Source organism: Melitaea cinxia, chromosome 11 (genome assembly GCF_905220565.1).
Source record: "Melitaea cinxia chromosome 11, ilMelCinx1.1, whole genome shotgun sequence".
Lineage (NCBI taxonomy): Eukaryota > Metazoa > Arthropoda > Insecta > Lepidoptera > Nymphalidae > Melitaea > Melitaea cinxia.
In genome coordinates this window covers 1899798-1917851 of record NC_059404.1, presented here as the reverse complement: position 1 = coordinate 1917851, position 18054 = coordinate 1899798, and the positions used below count along the sequence as shown (strand labels likewise).

Sequence of the window (18054 nt, the reverse complement as noted above, 5' to 3'; positions counted from 1 at the left end):
CATATCTTTGTGCAAATAAACTAATATTTGACAGTAACTTTTCACACACGCACGCGCACACCCACGCACATACACACACACATTAGTAGTTTGTCACATAGCGCGCGAATATCATTTTCATCACTTACATATATTTTGTTTTCAAAACCTATTAATCTATTACAATGATATTTCAGAACTTGCTAAGACATCAATACATTATTTTAATCAAAAAAGCGATTGGCATTAAGTACTGACTTCATTTCTATTTGCCTAATAGCTTCAAAGTATAATTTTAGTACTTCATTCAACAGTTATGTCCTATTTCCAAAGAGCAATATTTGACTTCTTATCCTTCTAATTTCGTTATACGTCTATGATAATGATATTTAAAGCATTTTTATAAATAACTTCATCGAAAATATATAAAAGTGAGTCACTACGTTATTACATACATGTCACTTCACTCGCTATTCTGTTAAATTACTAACAGCTTAGCACAAAAGTTGCCAAATCGATATTAGAGCGAGCAACTTCTGACATCCTATGTCAATCTTTAAAATGGAAAGTGACACAAGAATGCTTCTAGTCGAGTGCTAGTTAACATCTGCTGGGTAGGTTGCCTAGGTGGGTGTGAGCTAGGCGTCCTCATCGGAGGCGTCGGGCAGGGCTGCGGGGCAGGAGTCCTGCAGGCCCTTGAAGCCGCCCAGCACCTCGAAGTGCATGTGGAGGGACTGCGGAGCCCCGGGCTGCGAGTGGAGGTACCGGCTCACCTGGCGGGACGTTTATTTATCTATTTGCAGACATACCAACAACATAAAGGATACTTTTACGGGGGGCAGCGGATACTTTAGCCCATGAACGCCTGGAATACCAGCTAATAACACAGCACACTTTCAGAAGCTGTGGCCACCTTACTCGCCCCAGAAAAAAAAGTTCTGTAAAATTGATGTTCATCCACAGTTGGGCTTCTCCAGACTTTGAGCAAGATTTTTTTATACTGTTAGATCAGCAAACAAGCGTACGGGTCACCTGTTGGTAAACGATTATCGTAGCTTATAGACACCTGCAACATCGAAAAAGCGTTGCCGACCCTCTCCAGGAACTCCACCACCTACGTCTACTGACCACAGGAATACAACACTGCTTGAAAGCAGTATTATTAAGCTGCGATCATTTGTAAGAGTAGCGGTACTCCCCAATCTAGCTGCTCCAGATTTTAAGCAGGATATTTCCTGCTGTGCACAGCCTCAGTTAAATTTAAATAAAGGTATATTTACCTTTGCTCCTAACTTCTTCAGCAGCCCGGTGAAGGTCTTCTCCTCTCGACCTATCCAGGGCCGGCTTTCGTCTTGCACTTGATATGGGCTCACGTGGATAAACACGTTCACATCTGGAAAGTAAACAGTATATATTGATTGATGGAACTTGAAATTTCCTAATGCTGAGGATAGGCTTTTTAACCGACTTCCAAAAAAGGAGGAGGTTCTCAATTCGACTGTATATATGTATATTTTTTTCTATGTATGTTACATCAGAACTTTTGTCCGTGTGGACCGATTTCGACAATTTTTTTTTTTAATCGAAAGGTGGTGTGTGTCAATTGGTCCCATTTAAATTTATTTGAGATCTAACAACTACTTTTCGAGTTATATCTAATAATGCGTTTTTACTTGACGCTTTTTTCGTCGACCTACGTTGTATTATACCGCATAACTTTCTACTGGATGTACTGATTTTGATAATTCTTTTTTTGTTAGAAAGAGGATATCCCTAGTTTGGTACCATGATAAGAAAACCAGGATCTGATGATGAGATCCTAGAGAAATCGAGGGAAACTCTCGAAAATCCGCATAACTTTCTACTGGATGTACCGATTTTGATAATTCTTTTTTGTTGGAAAGGAGATATCCCTAGTTTAGTACCATGATAAGGAAACCAGGATCTGATGATGGGATCCCAGAGAAATCGAGGGAAACTCTTGAAAATCCGCAATAACTTTTTACTGGGTGTACCGATTTTAATAATTTTTAATTAAATCGAAAGCTGATGTTTGTCATGTGGTCACATATAAATTTTATTGAGATCTGATAACTACTTTTTGAGTAATCTTTGATAACGCGTAGTTACTTGACTATTTTTTCGACGATCTACGTTGTATACTCGTCGATGTAATTGAAGTCGGTTTTTTTTCGTTTGCGAGCAAACACAATTATTTCCATATAAAATAAACTTAGTTAACTACACTACTCCACTTCAGGTTAAAATAGAGTCCGTACAACTATTTCTTATGTTTACAACTGGGAACCACAGCTTTACGCACTCTCTGAGGCGCAGAGGGCCATAAGGAAATCATCCTGACCAAAACGGTTGGTAATATTATGTAAATCAGATGTACATAAGAAATAAAAGTGTTATTGAAGCTTGAAGATCAACCTGATCACAGACCTAGGCGAGTAAGAGTCTCCAGTAGGCTGCGCGACGTAATCCAAGTGTTCTTGCCGCCCGCGTGGCCACCATCTAGCCACACCATGCTCTGAACCCGCGCTATAAACCTGCACGGAGGACATCTATCATAACTCCTTCAACATATTTCTATACCGCTAGGACGGCAAATAAGAATATGTTCATCTGATGGTAACCGGACCGACCGTTGACCGTTGTTTATGGACGCCTACAACACCCGGTGCATTGTAATCTCATTACCACCCCTAACCCTGAACCTCAAGAGTTCTGACTATCTTATTAAAACACATCTTTTGTTAAAAATTTACACATAGTAATACCTAGATGGCGTTACTTGAAAAATTTTACAATTTTGTCATCTAATAATAATAATAATAATAATAAACCACTTTATTGCAACTAAAGATAGTATACATAACAAACCTTAATTCTAGATACATATAGTGCAATGGGCGATCTTATCACTAAATAGCGATCTCTTCCAGATTACCCGACAGAAAAAAGCTAGCAGTGTAACGGGCTTGCGCAATAGTAATAAAGTTTAATCAAAATACATATATAAATTTCAACAGACATACATACATATATACATATGCAACTAAAATACAATAAATAAATAAATAAATCATTTAAGTTTATATATATTTATATACACACATTCATACATATACACAAACACGGGTACACAAATACATACATACATATACACACACATACATATATATACACACACAATATACACAAAACAAACGTATAAATACACATACATAAGCCAATGAATAAACGTACGCGATAGAGAGATGGGTACAAACAGTGAAAATAAGTATGCATAGACATGCTATTTAAGGCATAGTGAGGTAGAGATGCTTTACGCGGTTTTTAAAGACAGAGATAGAAGGAGACTGACGAATTACTGGTGGTAGCGCATTCCACAATTTAACAGCCTTTAACGTAAAAGATTTAGAATACGAACTCGAGTTATGAATTGGCACACTCAATTTGTTGTCGTTTTGAGAGCGAAGGCATAGATGAAGAGAAGGGTTGCCAAGAAAAGAAAATCGTTCTTTGAGGTATAGCGGTGAAGTAGGATAGAAAAGGGTTGTGTAGAGGAGAGACAGAATATGTAAGTTACGTCGATGTTTTATTGGCAGCCATCCAAGCCTTGAGCGATACTGTGATATGTGGTCAAACTTTTTTAAGCTGAATACATATCTTATACAGAGGTTTTGCAGGCGGTCGAGTTTATTAATCAGTTCCTCCGACAAGTCTGGATAGCATGCATCCGCATAGTCCAAGATTGGCATCATAAGACAGTTGACTAACGATATTTTAGTCTTAATAGGTAGGAAATTTTTCCATCTTTTCAGAGAATGAAAAGTTGCGAAAATTTTGCGACTAATTTCAGCAATTTGTGGACGCCAAGAAAGAGAGCTGTCTACAATAACACCTAGATTTTTTATCACGTTGGAGTAACATACCGCGGAGCCATCGAATATAACGTCAGGAAGGTTATAGCAAGCAATCTTTGCTAGTTGTTTGGAAGTACCTAAAATAGAGAACTGTGACTTGCCGGAATTTACAGACAATCCAAACGACCGACTCCAGTTGGTAATAGTGCTCAGGTTAGAATTTAGGGTGTTTATAGCTTCTACAATATTCTCAACAGGCGTTGTCAAATAAACTTGCAAGTCATCAGCGTAAAGATGAAAGGAGATGGTGAGAAGTTCAGTAACAGTGTTTATGAAGATAGAGAATAGTAGTGGAGAGAGCACGCTACCCTGGGGAACCCCAGCACTGAGACGGCAATACGAGGAATTGCGACCTCCGGCACAGATACGCTGTTGACGCCCGAACAGATAAGAATGAAACCATTCTATGACTTCAGCAGATACATTAATGGACTCTAAAATAGCTAGGAGTATATCGTAATCAACGGTGTTAAATGCATTGCTGAAATCCAGTAATGCTAGTATGGTTACTTGCTTGTTATCCATTCCAAACCGAATGTCGTCAAAAACCTTCGTAAGTGCCGTCACAGTACTATGGCCGGGTCGGAAACCGGACTGGAAAGGGCTCAAGACATTATGTTTAGTTAAAAACAAGGTAAGTTGGAAATGAATGATTCATCAGGATTTTAGATAAGAAAGGAAGTATAGATATAGGTCGATAGTGTGAGGGTACTGAAGGATTGGAGAGTTTAGGGATTGGTATGACATTAGCAAGACGCCAAACACTAGGGAAAGTCTTTGAAGTAAGAGAGAAGTTAAATATGTGACATATTACAGGCATAATCTCTTCCAATACCAACATAGCCATTTTTCTACTTATTCCGTCAGAGCCAATGGCATCAGATGAGATAGCTGATGCGTTCTTTTTAATGTCAGATGATGTTATTTGTTCAAATTTAAATGAAGGGTGATTGGGTTTGGTCCGGCCTTTGAGGAAAGAAACAGTTTGTGCTTTGTAAGGGTTGGGGATAGAAGAATTGGAAAAGTGGTTGTTGAGGACGTTCAGGTCTATATTAAGGGAAGTTTCATTTTTTGGAGCGTCCTAACCCAAGAGAATGAAGGAATCGCCACACCTCTGATGAGCTCTTTTTATCCACAGACAAATGTACATATTGTCTTTGAGCGTCCCTGCACATCTTATTGCATTTATTACGTAAACGCCTGTAATTATTGTGATTTAGTTCAGATGGCTTCAATTTGTATTTACCCTTTGCAGCATTACGTTTGGTCATTAATGCTCTGATATCCTCAGTGAGCCAGGGTGCTGGAAGATGTTTCAATTTTATAGGCCGCAAGGGAGCGTGTTTATCAAAAAGATTAATAAGATGGGAATTAAAGATGTTTAGTTTCTCATCAATAGAAGCAGCATTAAGAACAGCGTCCCAATCAATTGTGTTCAAATCGGTCGTAAAGTTGGAGTTGTTGAAATTTTTGAAAGAACGGCGCATAATGACTGTAGGCTTCATTTTAGGAGGTCGAATCTTATAGGATAAATAAACTAAATCATGGTATGAAAACGCTTCGGCTGAAAGTTGGCCGTGCAAGCAAACAAGGTCTAAAGAAGAGACGATCATGAGGTCAAGAAGTGAAGGAGAGCAGTTAGGGAAAAAATGCGTTGGATTAGTGTGGAGCAGAGAAAGGTTAGAGCTGGTGATTATATGCTTGAGTTGATTAGCACGTGAGTCATCTTTAACCAAGCAGGTGTTAAAATCGCCCATAATAATGGTGTGATCGGCATTAGGAACATAAGTTTCGAGCAAGCTTTCAAAAGTTTGGAAGTAGTTAATTTGGAGTGATGGAGAATAAAATACTCCTAAGAGTACTTTTAGCATCTATATTCTAAAATACCTTTCTCATAACAGGAACACAACACTACTTGATAGCAATATTATTTTGCTGTAATATTTTATAAAATCGAGGTACTTTTTCAGTCGGGTACCAAATTTTGAGCCAGATAAGATATACGCTAACACGTGATTATATTAAAGCAAAAGTAGTCTCGACGTCTTACCTCATCATGTGAGCGTCACCGGGTGTCAGAGTCTTAGTGTAATGAAACTCGTAGATGAGCTGATTCAGAACAACGCATCCTTTGCTGAACCCCACCAAAGTGAGGTTACTCTCATCCAAGGCCAGGTTTTCTCGCCACCACAGCGGGTCTGATTCTCTGAAAAACAAAAAAAAAATACAATAGAACTGATTATTGAGAACATTCTCAGTATATTTTAAAAATTATAAGTTTTAAAGCTTTTGCGGTCACTTAATGCTTTTACTTAGACGGGACTTTTAGACTTTAGTAACGTTGTAGACACCATAATATCACCCTTTCTATATCTCAAGTAAAAGTATTTAGTTACCAAGCATGTTCTAAGCTGTACTTTGATACACACAGTAGCTAACATTAATAGATCTGAGAATAATCATGACAAATTGACATAATCGCACAACATGTCTACACATAAACATAAATTACATAAAAACAGCCATTTAAAAATTAAAAAGTATGAGAAAGACACTTAGAACTTTTAAACGAAAAAAATAATCTTAAAACGATGAAATTTATTTAAAAATTTCAAACTATTGTAGACTAATTTATACATAGAAAGCGATAAACATGCAACGAAATTAAATATATATGTAATGAAAATATTTCCAATTTCAAAATTATCTAAACGTAAAAATTTAATCAATATTGATGACGTACCCAGCACGTTAAGCTAACATTGGGGTCAGGTATTAAAAACCTACCTTTTATAGATTAAAAAAAATATTAAGTATGTAATAATGCCAGTTGTAACCCATAATATAGTATATTATAATAAATTGTAGCACACCTTATTTGTAAGAATAAATTGTAATTTAATGTAAGTAAAAAAATAGGATTAAGGAAAAAAAAATACTAATAATAATAATAATAATAATAATGACAACAACAATTAAAGTAAGGCGCAAAATAATAAAAAAAACAATGTTTAAAAAAATCTGTCTTTTTGCATGTAAGATATCAATTAAGTTTAGCATATTTTTAGTCGGTGGACTCACGTCTGCATTAGGGATACTAAGATAGAATAATTAGTTTTCTTAATGTAAGCTGCAGTAGTGTACCAAGTTAACGATCACTAACAAAACTAAAAATCGGAATAACAAAAGCACGGGCACTATAAGCCTGTGGACATAACTTTATATATATATATATATATATAAATATATATATATAAATATATATAAACCATAATATAGAGGGCGCTGTGCGACAGACCCAAGAGTGGATATTTATACAGACGCCGTTCTCCATTCTAGATGAGATTGGTGAAATCATCTGTGCCATCTTGGCACAAGACTGGCAAAGGAATGAATGAACGAATCAGACGCGTGTCCACAGACCCAAAAAGTTCGCGAGTGGATATTGAATTTACGATAGTTAAAAAAAATTAGATGTAGTCTGTAATTGACACTAGATAGGTATATAGAGCAAACTATCAGTATATCCGGGCTATTATGGTTGTAAATTTTTGGATACTGAAACGATTATTTGAATTATAGCGGTTATGGATATTATAAATACGTAATCATTAATTTTATTCATTCATACGTGTTATAATAATTTATGTAAATTATTTTAATAATTGCATTTACTCAATTTGATAATACAATTACAATACAATTTAGATCGAAATATTATGAGTTAATGATAGAAAAAAGTCGTTCCCTATGCTATTACTCACGTGAGTGAGTTCAGCTTTTGTGTTGGTTTGACTGAGAAAACAAAAAAAACAATATATATTATTTAGACCCCAGCTTTTTATTATTTATTATTATTATCTTTTTTTGTTTCAATGGGGTTTATATGTATTTTATTTCAGAGTTCCGTAACACCCTAGTTCCCTAGAGCACATCTATCACCCCTCCCCATGTTGTAGTAACGGCTGGGCACGCGTGGAATTGAACCTACTCACGACGTGTGGTCGAGAGCGCCGCCCCGCGAACCCGCTCGCCGCAGCCTCTGCACACACAACACACCGCCCTGTACCCGATTGTACCCATTGTTTACAGCTCATGTATCCGATTGTACCCATTGTTTACAGCTCATGTACGGGAATGTACCCTAAATCACTGTTTTCACTTATCTAAAACAGGCACATTCGTGGTACCCTATACGTAGAAGTGCCTGTTGGCTGTTTTACCTTAATAACTAATGTGCTTGAATATACCCTGTAGTTTTTTTTTTTTGTGAATCAGTATACTTAAGTTTTTCTTCTCAGAAACATTCTTAATGGAAAACATCGGTGTTCAATTATTTGATAGATTTTTTTAGAACATTAATTTAACAAAACTATTTTAAGTATCTCAAACAGCAAATATCATTTGCCTAATAGCTCCTTCGTTAGCAGTAAAACAGCTGACAAAATTATTGAATTTTCGATATCTCTCGAGACATCCCGCGATCTCAATTACTTTCCTGCTCATAAATATTATAGCGCATTTATTTAATCTATTATACATAGTCTGGCCATAAATACTGTTATAATTAAAAATAAACAAAATATTACTTTTGAATTTGGAATCTGTCATTTTTATATGTGTCAACACTAGCGCTGTCATACGCAATTAGAAAGGAATTTATAAACAACAGATGCAACGATCGCGCCACCTAGCACATCGCTCGATAGTCATCTACCCTCATTTATTATATTACTCGAGTTATTCTGACGTGTACGAAACGAACGGTGCAACCGCCGCTAATGCAGTCTTGGCTCTGGCTTGGCACGATACACTTGTTGTATTTTGCTAGTAGCTTAACCTAGACTCGTTCAATAATTAATTTGTGCAAACGAATTAATTGTTATCTATTACGACTAATTTGGCTAGGTGAGGCGTATAACTCGAGCAGTGAAGGTGAGCGTTGATACGTATCTCAAAGGGGGCCTCCTTAAACCTACACCTGGGTCGCAAGTCCTAGGCACTGCTCTGAGTTACTCCCTCCGCCACACGATAGACTCGATCGGAATGCTGAAAAGCACGCACGCATCCACGTGTTCGATGGGCATTACAATTTTGTTATAATCTTTTTAAGTACTACCTACATAATATTGTAAAGAGTGTGAGTATAAACTACGCCCGCGCCCTGCAAATATAGAAAAGGAGCTTCCAATAGTCAAAAGACTACATATGATTGTTCATTGTGTTTTCTCATTTTCGCAACAATACATAGTAAAATATTTTGTTATATTAAAATGGAGTGGGGTGATAAAAATACAACCGAATCACTGTGATTGCATTACACAAAGTAGGTATGGGACCAAACACAATTTTTAAAACACTCCACATCCTTAGTAGTTCAATGAAAGCTCCTCTCTTTGTGACAGAAAAAGATCTGACCGTTCACGTAATGTTCGTACAAAAACGGCGATCAAAGCAGTAAGTGGAAGAATTCTAAGAAATCCTGCACGAAAGTAAAAGATTTCATCTCGGAAGATGAAGATAGCACCTAGAACCATGTCGCGTATTTTAAAAGATGACTTAGAACTTGCAGCCTATAAGAGACTCACTGGTCATTTCTTAACTAATAATTTAAAAAGAATAGGGTGCTAAAATCAAAACAACTACTTAAGTGGTACGCAAAGGGAGGTTACAGAAAAAAATTGTTTATGGATGAGAATTTTTTTTTTACAATTGAGCAATATTTAAGCAAACAAAATGACCGTATTTATACTCATAGCTCTAAGGAAGCTTCCCAATTAGTCAACAGAGTACAACGCGGGCATTATCCGACTTCAGAGATGGTTTGATGGGGTGTTAGCTATGAAGGAGTGACTGAGCCATATTTTTGTGAAAAAGGTATCAAACCATCGGCACAAGTTTATCAAGATACCATTCATAAGAAGGTAGTTAGGCCCCTTAACAATACAATGTTCTATAACCAAGAATGGTCCTTTCAGCAAGACTCAGCGCGGGGCTCGACCCACTCAACCAACGTACCGGACTTCATTTATACTAATATTATAAAGCTGAAGAGTTTGTCTGTTTGTTTGAACGCGCTAATCTCAGTAACTACTGGTCCGATTCCAAAAATTCTTATTGCGTTAGATAGCCCATTTATCAAGGAAGGTTATAGGCTATATATCATCACGCTAAGATCAAAAGGTGCGGAGCACCAATGAAGAATGTTTCGAAATCTTTCTTCTTCTTTTTTCCTTTTGAGAGCTTCCGCTGCGTGCGCTGTGAAAACAGTTAAAGTTTCGCACAAATCATGTATGGCAGAATTAATTATCTTCAAAAGTTCTAAAAGTCCGCGACAGCATCTATCTATCTTTTAAGGTTGGCTCACTTTTTTATGCTAACCAAGTTTGTTCTAAAATGATGCATTATTTGCGAAGATGTTTTTATAAACATGATATTAATCCTTATCTAAATAAATACGTTATTCATTAAAAGTATTTTATTTAAAACAAAACAGCCTTTTACATAATTCGATTTCAATGAGTATCTCAGGAGATATCGCAGTTTTAAAATAACATCGCAGCAAAATAATAATCAAGTATTGCGCGCGCCTCTGTTCCACGCGGACGAAGTCGCGCGCAGAAGCTAGTCAGAGCTAAAGACTGGCCCGATCTTAATCTGCTTGATTATGATTTATGGTCAATTTTAAAGAGTATGGTCTGCTCTAAATGCCATGATAATTTGGAGTCCCTAAAACAATCCATACGATTGGCAGTTAAGAATTATCCCATAGAAAGAGTGCGTGGTTCTATTGATAATTGGCCTCAACGTTTAAATGGCTGTATTACAGCCAATGGAGACCATTTCGAATAAGTTATATTTAAAGAATAGGTTATATTTATTATATTGGTTTTAATGTATTAAACTAACACACTGTAATAATAGTAATAAATGTTACGTGCAATAGAATTTTTTTTCTTTGTAACAATATTTAGGACAAGACTATGTATATAATAAATAATATTTTCAAAAGAATTTAATACTCACATGTAACTCTTCTATATCTATTTCTTCGGGCAATGATACTGAAGAAACTGCTTCCAACAGTTCAGGAGTTGGGAAAGTCTTCAACCTGTTTGTTACACCTTGGAGTAATCTAAAAAAAAAATATCTTTGTAATAATATATAACTGTCCTCCAGTTAAGCTTCCTATGTTTAAGTTACCTTATATATAAAATTCTCGGGTCACAATGTTAGTTGCAATACTCCTCCGAAACGGCTGGATCGATTTTTATGAAATTTTGTGTACATATCGGGTAGGACTGAGAATCGGACATCTATTTTTCATACCCATAAGTTATAAAGGGGGGGGGGGGGGGGATTAAAGAGGGTTAATAACATATATGGCAAAATAGTTTGCGGAGTCAGCTAGTCAAATATATATATATATATATATATATATATATATATATATATATATATATATATTTTTATGGAGTGTGGGCAAGCAAGAAAAACCCTGCTCAAAACCTCAACCTTGCAGAAGATCACAACTATATAATACTGCCCTCAAGTAGTATTGAGTAAAATAGCCAGAGCTCCTGGGGAGGGTCGGCGTAGAGTCAGCAACGCGCTTGCGATGTTTCTGGTGTTGTAGGCGTCTACAGGCTACAGTGACCGCTTACCATGATGTGAGCAGTACGCTTGTTTGGCACCCTAGTTGTATGGTAATTAATAATTGTGTTTGCTCGCAAACGAAAAAAAAAACAGTCTTCAATTACATCGACAAGGGGGCGTTCAAGTATTACGTAACGCAATTTGGGGGGAGGGGGGGTCTTGTAAAACGTTACGATGCGTTACAGGGGCGGGAGGGGGGTTTTAACAACGCTTTACGTAACACGTATTTTATTTAAATAAATAAAACTAGGGTATTAAAATCTCCCAAGTTGGCAATCCTTTTCGTTTATGGTTTACGAGGAATCCCCCGATTGTATTGTACGACATTTTTATTTTGCTCTCCCAAGTTGGTAACTCACGGGGAATCCCTCACTGAATTGTTACGTGTAAGTTTATTAGGACTTTGAGCCAATTTAATATATTTGAAACTTTAGTAAATGTTTATTATGTGCGATTATTTATTAAATAAATATATGAATAAATAAAATACGCATCTATTGCGAATTAGAAATCTAATGTTTTATTCATTAATTACTACCGCAAACGCGATTAGAACAATAACAAAAGTAATTTAGCGACTTTCCGGTAGTTTGTTCAAAAAAGTTGTGACATTTGGATAAAAATGGTCAGTTGAATGTTACGTAACGTTTATGAGGGGGGGGTACAGGAAAACGTTACTGCGCGTTACATGGGGGGAGGGGGGGTACAGGAAAACGTTACTGCGCGTTACATGGGGGGAGGGGGGGGGTACAGGAAAACGTTACTGCGCGTTACATGGGGGGAGGGGGGGGGGGTCAAAAATCTTCAAAATTTGCGTTACGTAATACTTGAACGCCCCCCAAGTAATAAAACGTAAGTAGACGTCAATCATGTTAACGTTGTTTAAAAATTAAAGCCGACAGTGGGCTGCATTGCTGTATTGTGTCTCAATGTATATCTATATATATAATTTTAATAATTAATTAATTTACAAAAACAAAAGCAATAATATATTTTTTAGTTGTTGATGCGGGTAGATCAAGCAATTATCTATAAAATGATATATAATTTATGTGAAGAAATTGTGTTTTTTTCTAAAAAAGGGAGAAAATCATCTTAACCTTAGCGTATATATATGATTAAGTACTCTTACAGACTAACAGACAAAAAGACTACTAGAGTGAAGATACCTTTCAAGGTGATGGAGCGCGCTGTGTGTGGGCGTGTGGTCGGGCACGCCCGCGTTGTTGCTGGGAACGAAGTTATCGTAGCAGCTGAAGCTTTTGTACTCTATCCTGGACCGAAACATTCCAACTTTTCATTCATTCATCCATTCAGGGAAATAAATGGCTTCAAAACCATTCGTTAACTCAGATCAATGTCTTCCATCAGTGTCATAGTTAAGAAACATGGAGAAGACACGATTAATAATTGCGAATGAGATAACAACATCAATAGACTTGGAACATCGTATGTTCATACTTCATTCTAACTAAAAAATTATGTAGGTAGTGGCGTAGCGGGTTAACAAAAACGTAGCTAAGATGTTCTAAGAGGAGATTGGGTAACAGAGAGAATTAATTTGTTTCAATATAAGTAGTTACTGCTACTGCTCCACAAATCGCCTTTGCCAAACTTCATAAATAGGGGTTTTTTTTTATAAAGAAGAAAATTCTCCACTTCCGTCGTATATAAAATACAAACTCCTTGCTATGAAATTCAGTGTAAACCTACTTATAACAGTTTACTTTATCTGCAGTAACTGGTTCGCAGACAGAACCAATTGTTTTCTGAACAAAGGAAGGTGGGCTGTAAAGGCTGTAAATCTCTACATACCTGGCTGGTCTTACGACCACTATGTGTTTGGTGGGGTAGTTGGTTGAGAGCAGGCGCGCTGTGTTCTCCAGGTTCCATTTTAAGTAGTTTCTATTATCTCGGTGAGCTTGCATCACTTCCGGATAATCCTATTTCGTAATGTAACACGTTATTCCCATTAAATTTATTTACAATTCATTATCAGGCCGTGGCAATACATAAAACACTAAGGAACTGTAACGAAAGGCGCGGTTAAGGTTGTAAAGCCAAAAGGACATAATTATTATTACTAACTTCACACACAACACTGCCTACGCCAATACATTAAGATCTCTAACAATCATTCAAGAGCACCTTTTTGATTAAAGAATTGAAGAAAAGATTTGAAAAAAAATAAGATGTTGAGTTCTATCTCACAGTCGGAATCTCAGCTACACTACTGCAAGACTATATTTCATTATGGTAATATCATAGCATGACGACGCGTTGGCACATCGGTCACATCAGTGGTATGTGGCTGTTGCGCTGGCGATGGCGGGTTCGATCCCCGCACATGACAAACTCTTGTATTGGCCATAAATATGTTTGCCGTGGTCTGGGTGTTTGTGCAGTCCTAGTTGGTTTAACCATCGTGCCTCGGAGAGCACGATAAACCATCGGTCCCGGTTGTTATCAAGTACACATGATAGCGATCGTTACTCATAGTAGGGAATATATCCGCCAACCCGCAATGCGGCAGCGTGGTGGATTAAGCTCTGATCCTTCTCCTACATGTGAAAAGAAGCCTATGCCCAGCACTGGGATATTACAGGCTGAAGCGATTTCAGTACTTCCAGAGATTAGCGCCTTTTAACTAACAGATTTTTTAGCTTTGTAAAATGTAATCTACACTAGTAGATTGGTCTTGGCACAGCAGGAAATATCCCACTCGTAATTTGGAGCAGCCTGTCTGGGGAAATTGAGGTACTTACCTCAATCTTAAAAAAGATAACAGTTAAATAAAGCTACTCACAAATAGTGTTGTGTTCTGTGAGTAAGGTGGCCATATTAGCTCCTATGGAGGTTCGGGGATAGTTTCGACAATAGGTTTGCAATGTTCTGGTGTTGCAGGCGTATACAGTAACCGTTTAACATTAGGTGGCTCGTACTCTTGTTTGAGACCTAATTGTATAAAATATATATACAGCATTAATGTGTGACTGTACCTGAACATCACCCCCAAAAAAGACGAGTGTCTCCGGAGATTGTAATGGCCTCATAGCGGGCATGAAGAGGATGTCGTTAGCACGACCCTCGTGGCCGCTCACACGTCGCAGACGGAGCGGCAACATCGCCGCGCTCACTCTCGACACATACCTTCAAAGTTACATGCCTTCAAAACTATATACCTTCCAAATAACATACCTTCAAAACTATATACCTACAAAATATACAAAATAAACATATAAATAATTGTGTTTGCTCATAAACGCGTTATCAAAGATTACTCAAAAAGTAATTATCAGATCTCGATAAATTTATATGTGACCACGTGATAAACATCAGCTTCCGATTAAATTAAAAATTATCAAAATCGGTACACCCAGTAAAAAGTCCTGATTTCCAGACATCAGATCCTGGTTTCCTTATCATGGTACCAAACTAGGAATATCCCCTTTCCAACAAAAAAAGAATTATCAAAATCGGTACATCCAGTATGCGGTATAATACAACGTAGGTCGACGAAAAAAGCGTCAAGTAAAAACGCATTAATAGATATAACTCGAAAAGTAGTTGTTAGATCTCAAATAAATTTAAATGGGACCAAATGACACACACCACCTTTCGATTAAAAGAAAATTTGTCGAAATCGCTCCACCCAGTCAAAAGTTCTGAAGTTACATTAAAAAAAAATACTGTCGCATTGAGAAGCTCCTCCTTTTTGGAAGTCGGTTAAATACAGTCCAACTCAACAGCCAAGATATAAATCTTGTTTCGGGGGTTGGGAATGTGTTTATAAATATCTCTTTTTATTAAACTTTCTATTTTGTATTCTATAGCAGCATTAACAAGATATTTTTAACTTAAAAAACCTTTTTTTTACTTTAGTATTTTTTTTTTTTAATTAATAACTATTTAGGATTACTGAAAGTTTAATATGCGTTAAAATATTACTGTGCAATATAGAAATAACTAAAAAAGTTTCATTATTAGATATTTAATTGTATATTCAGTAAGGACTTAAAGTAAGAACTAATATAATAAATTTTTGACTGTTCTATATTAGACCATTAAGCAATTGTATTAAAAAGGCACACAAAACTGTGATAAAAACATGGCTTCAATTTGTTGAAGAGTTTATTAAAATATTAAAAAAATAACATAGCTCTTACAATATAATAATTTTTAAAATATATTTACTAAAGAAATATAGCATAAAAATATCATAAAGTTATTCATACTTCCTTTTTCTGAACCTTTTCTCAATAAATCAGTAAAATATGAATTAAAAATTTATAACAGATAGCAAAACACAAATTGTAAATGTACTAAAAACCTTTCAATATAAATGCACTCAAACAAGAAAACACTCATTTAAAAATATGTGCACTTCTCACAACCGACATTATTCTTCATTAATACTACTAAAATTACATAAATCTATTTCCAAATTATTTAAATACCGAAAATATAACCTAATAATTAAAAATAACTCAAAAACTACTCATAAGATTTGCTCAAATTTAAATGGGACCACATGACATGCACCTTTCAAATATAAATAAAATATTTCGAAATCAGTACACATAAAAATGTTGGATTAAGAATCACCTCTTTTTGAAGTTGGTTACAAATATTAATAAATGGAATGACAGATTTTTTTTACATCATTTTATATTTCTCGTTTGTTTTTGGTGATAGTATTTAGTATCATTCATACAAACAGTTATTTTCAGAGTGATATCGTCCAGGCAGTTCTTCAGATCTTCTCTCAGCTCCCGCACTTTGAATCTCACATCTTCACACATTAAATTATAACACATTGCCACTAAACCCATACCAAGCAAAACATATATGAAATTTATAACGAGTTTCAAATGGGACCCTTCAGCTGAATCAGCTATATTCGCTCCAGGAACAAAATCACCAAAACCAATCTTACACAAACTAATCACACAAAAATATGTGGAGTCCAGGTAATTCCATTTCTCCCAGGCTCCAAACATGATTGTCCCCGTCAGGATGTAAAATGATATCACCCAAAGACAAGCAGTTGACGGGACAGTAATCTTCTTCTTAGCAGGCTGTATTTCTCCATCTTCAAGGAGTGGATCCTCTCGTCGACTGCACTCATGAGCAGTTATGTATAACCATTTGAACGTCTTTGCTAAAACTTTGCCCATATTGCAAAAATACAACACATAAATTGGAATTCCAAAACAAGCATATGCTATAGTTACTATTTTTCCCCATACGGTTTTAGGTACAACATTACCATAGCCGATCATCGTAAACACAGACAATGAGTACATAAGTGCCGCTGGGAACGACCATATGTCTTCTGAGGACCGACCGTTATATCCCAAGTGTATAGCTGATGTGACATTGTTTTGAAAGTCTTTCAATACTCTGTTGCTATTGGACATCCAAGCTGTGTAGTTTAGGATGTTGTATTTATTAGTTATGTTCCAAAGTTGTTCGACACAATTCTGCCTCCACTGGACCACATTCTCGAGCTGCTGATCGGGACTGTCCTTCTCAATGTGCATGAAACTCGCGGCGCCTAAAATCGCATAACACACGACGAGAGCGCCGACACCCACTTGTGTAAACATAAACGCTATAAACTTTCTTAGACAATCTTTAATTTTTTCGCGCGGGTCACTCTCGATGGTCGACGAGGAGTCCCGACTCCTGAAGGAGCCGTGGACGCTAGAATGTAGGTTATACCGCTCCATTTAATAGAAAATAAAAACTGCGGTTTTATGCGATTTACACATAAACGTCGGACGCGATTCACGCAGTTTATTTTTGGAATACGTTGGCGCGATGCCAAACCGTTTTGATTATAAAATATTTAAACTAGTTTTGCCCTTTGCAACTACTGAACAGCCACATAAACATGCACTACGAAATTCGAAAACATTGTATAGCTATAGCTTAAGTATTTTTATGTTATCATAATTGTTTTCTTACAAAAGTATAAAGGTAAAAATATGTTTTACACGGAATAGATACTAACCGTAAGACATTAAAACTTTTATAACTTATTTTTGATAGTAACTGTTGAGTATGATGGTAATTAAATTATATTACATTATTTACTTCAGCACTAGCAATTTCGAATTAAGTACTTTAATTTCTAAACAGTCGCTATAACAAATTAACAATGATAAAACGAAAAAAATCTTGTTTATCCTTTAAAATGTCATAATGATTAATGACAGCCAAAAATTACATAGGTACCAAAATTTTTTTAAGGACCTTAAATAAGGTTACTAAATTAATTTAACAATATTATATAAAAATTGTTTTATAAATAATATACTGCACATATATTATCTGGATTATCAATAATAATATAATTTTAATGATAATAACAACTCACTATACATAATATTGTCCTATTTTAAAATACTCAAAAGTCAAACCAAATTGAGAAATTGAGAATATTACAAATGAAAGCTTTAACTGAAAGTTAAAAATGTTT

At 36.0% G+C, this 18054-nt stretch overlaps 2 protein-coding genes across 2 annotated transcripts; both read right to left on the bottom strand.

Moving 5' to 3' along the window:
• Window positions 1-583: 583 nt before the first annotated feature.
• On the bottom strand, window positions 584-17780 carry LOC123657980 (mitochondrial protein C2orf69 homolog). Its single transcript, XM_045593458.1, has 9 exons — window positions 17587-17780; window positions 14570-14720; window positions 13386-13513; window positions 12740-12844; window positions 10941-11049; window positions 5965-6167; window positions 2428-2534; window positions 1260-1372; window positions 584-752 (listed from the first exon to the last, which is right to left on the bottom strand). Exons 2-9 carry the CDS (start codon window positions 14693-14695, stop codon window positions 618-620), a joined length of 1026 nt encoding a protein of 341 aa, XP_045449414.1. The 5' UTR covers window positions 14696-14720; window positions 17587-17780; the 3' UTR covers window positions 584-617.
• LOC123657710 (TWiK family of potassium channels protein 7) lies at window positions 16062-17376 on the bottom strand. Its single transcript, XM_045593228.1, has one exon. It carries the CDS (start codon window positions 17300-17302, stop codon window positions 16232-16234), a length of 1071 nt encoding a protein of 356 aa, XP_045449184.1. The 5' UTR covers window positions 17303-17376; the 3' UTR covers window positions 16062-16231.
• Window positions 17781-18054: the final 274 nt, after the last annotated feature.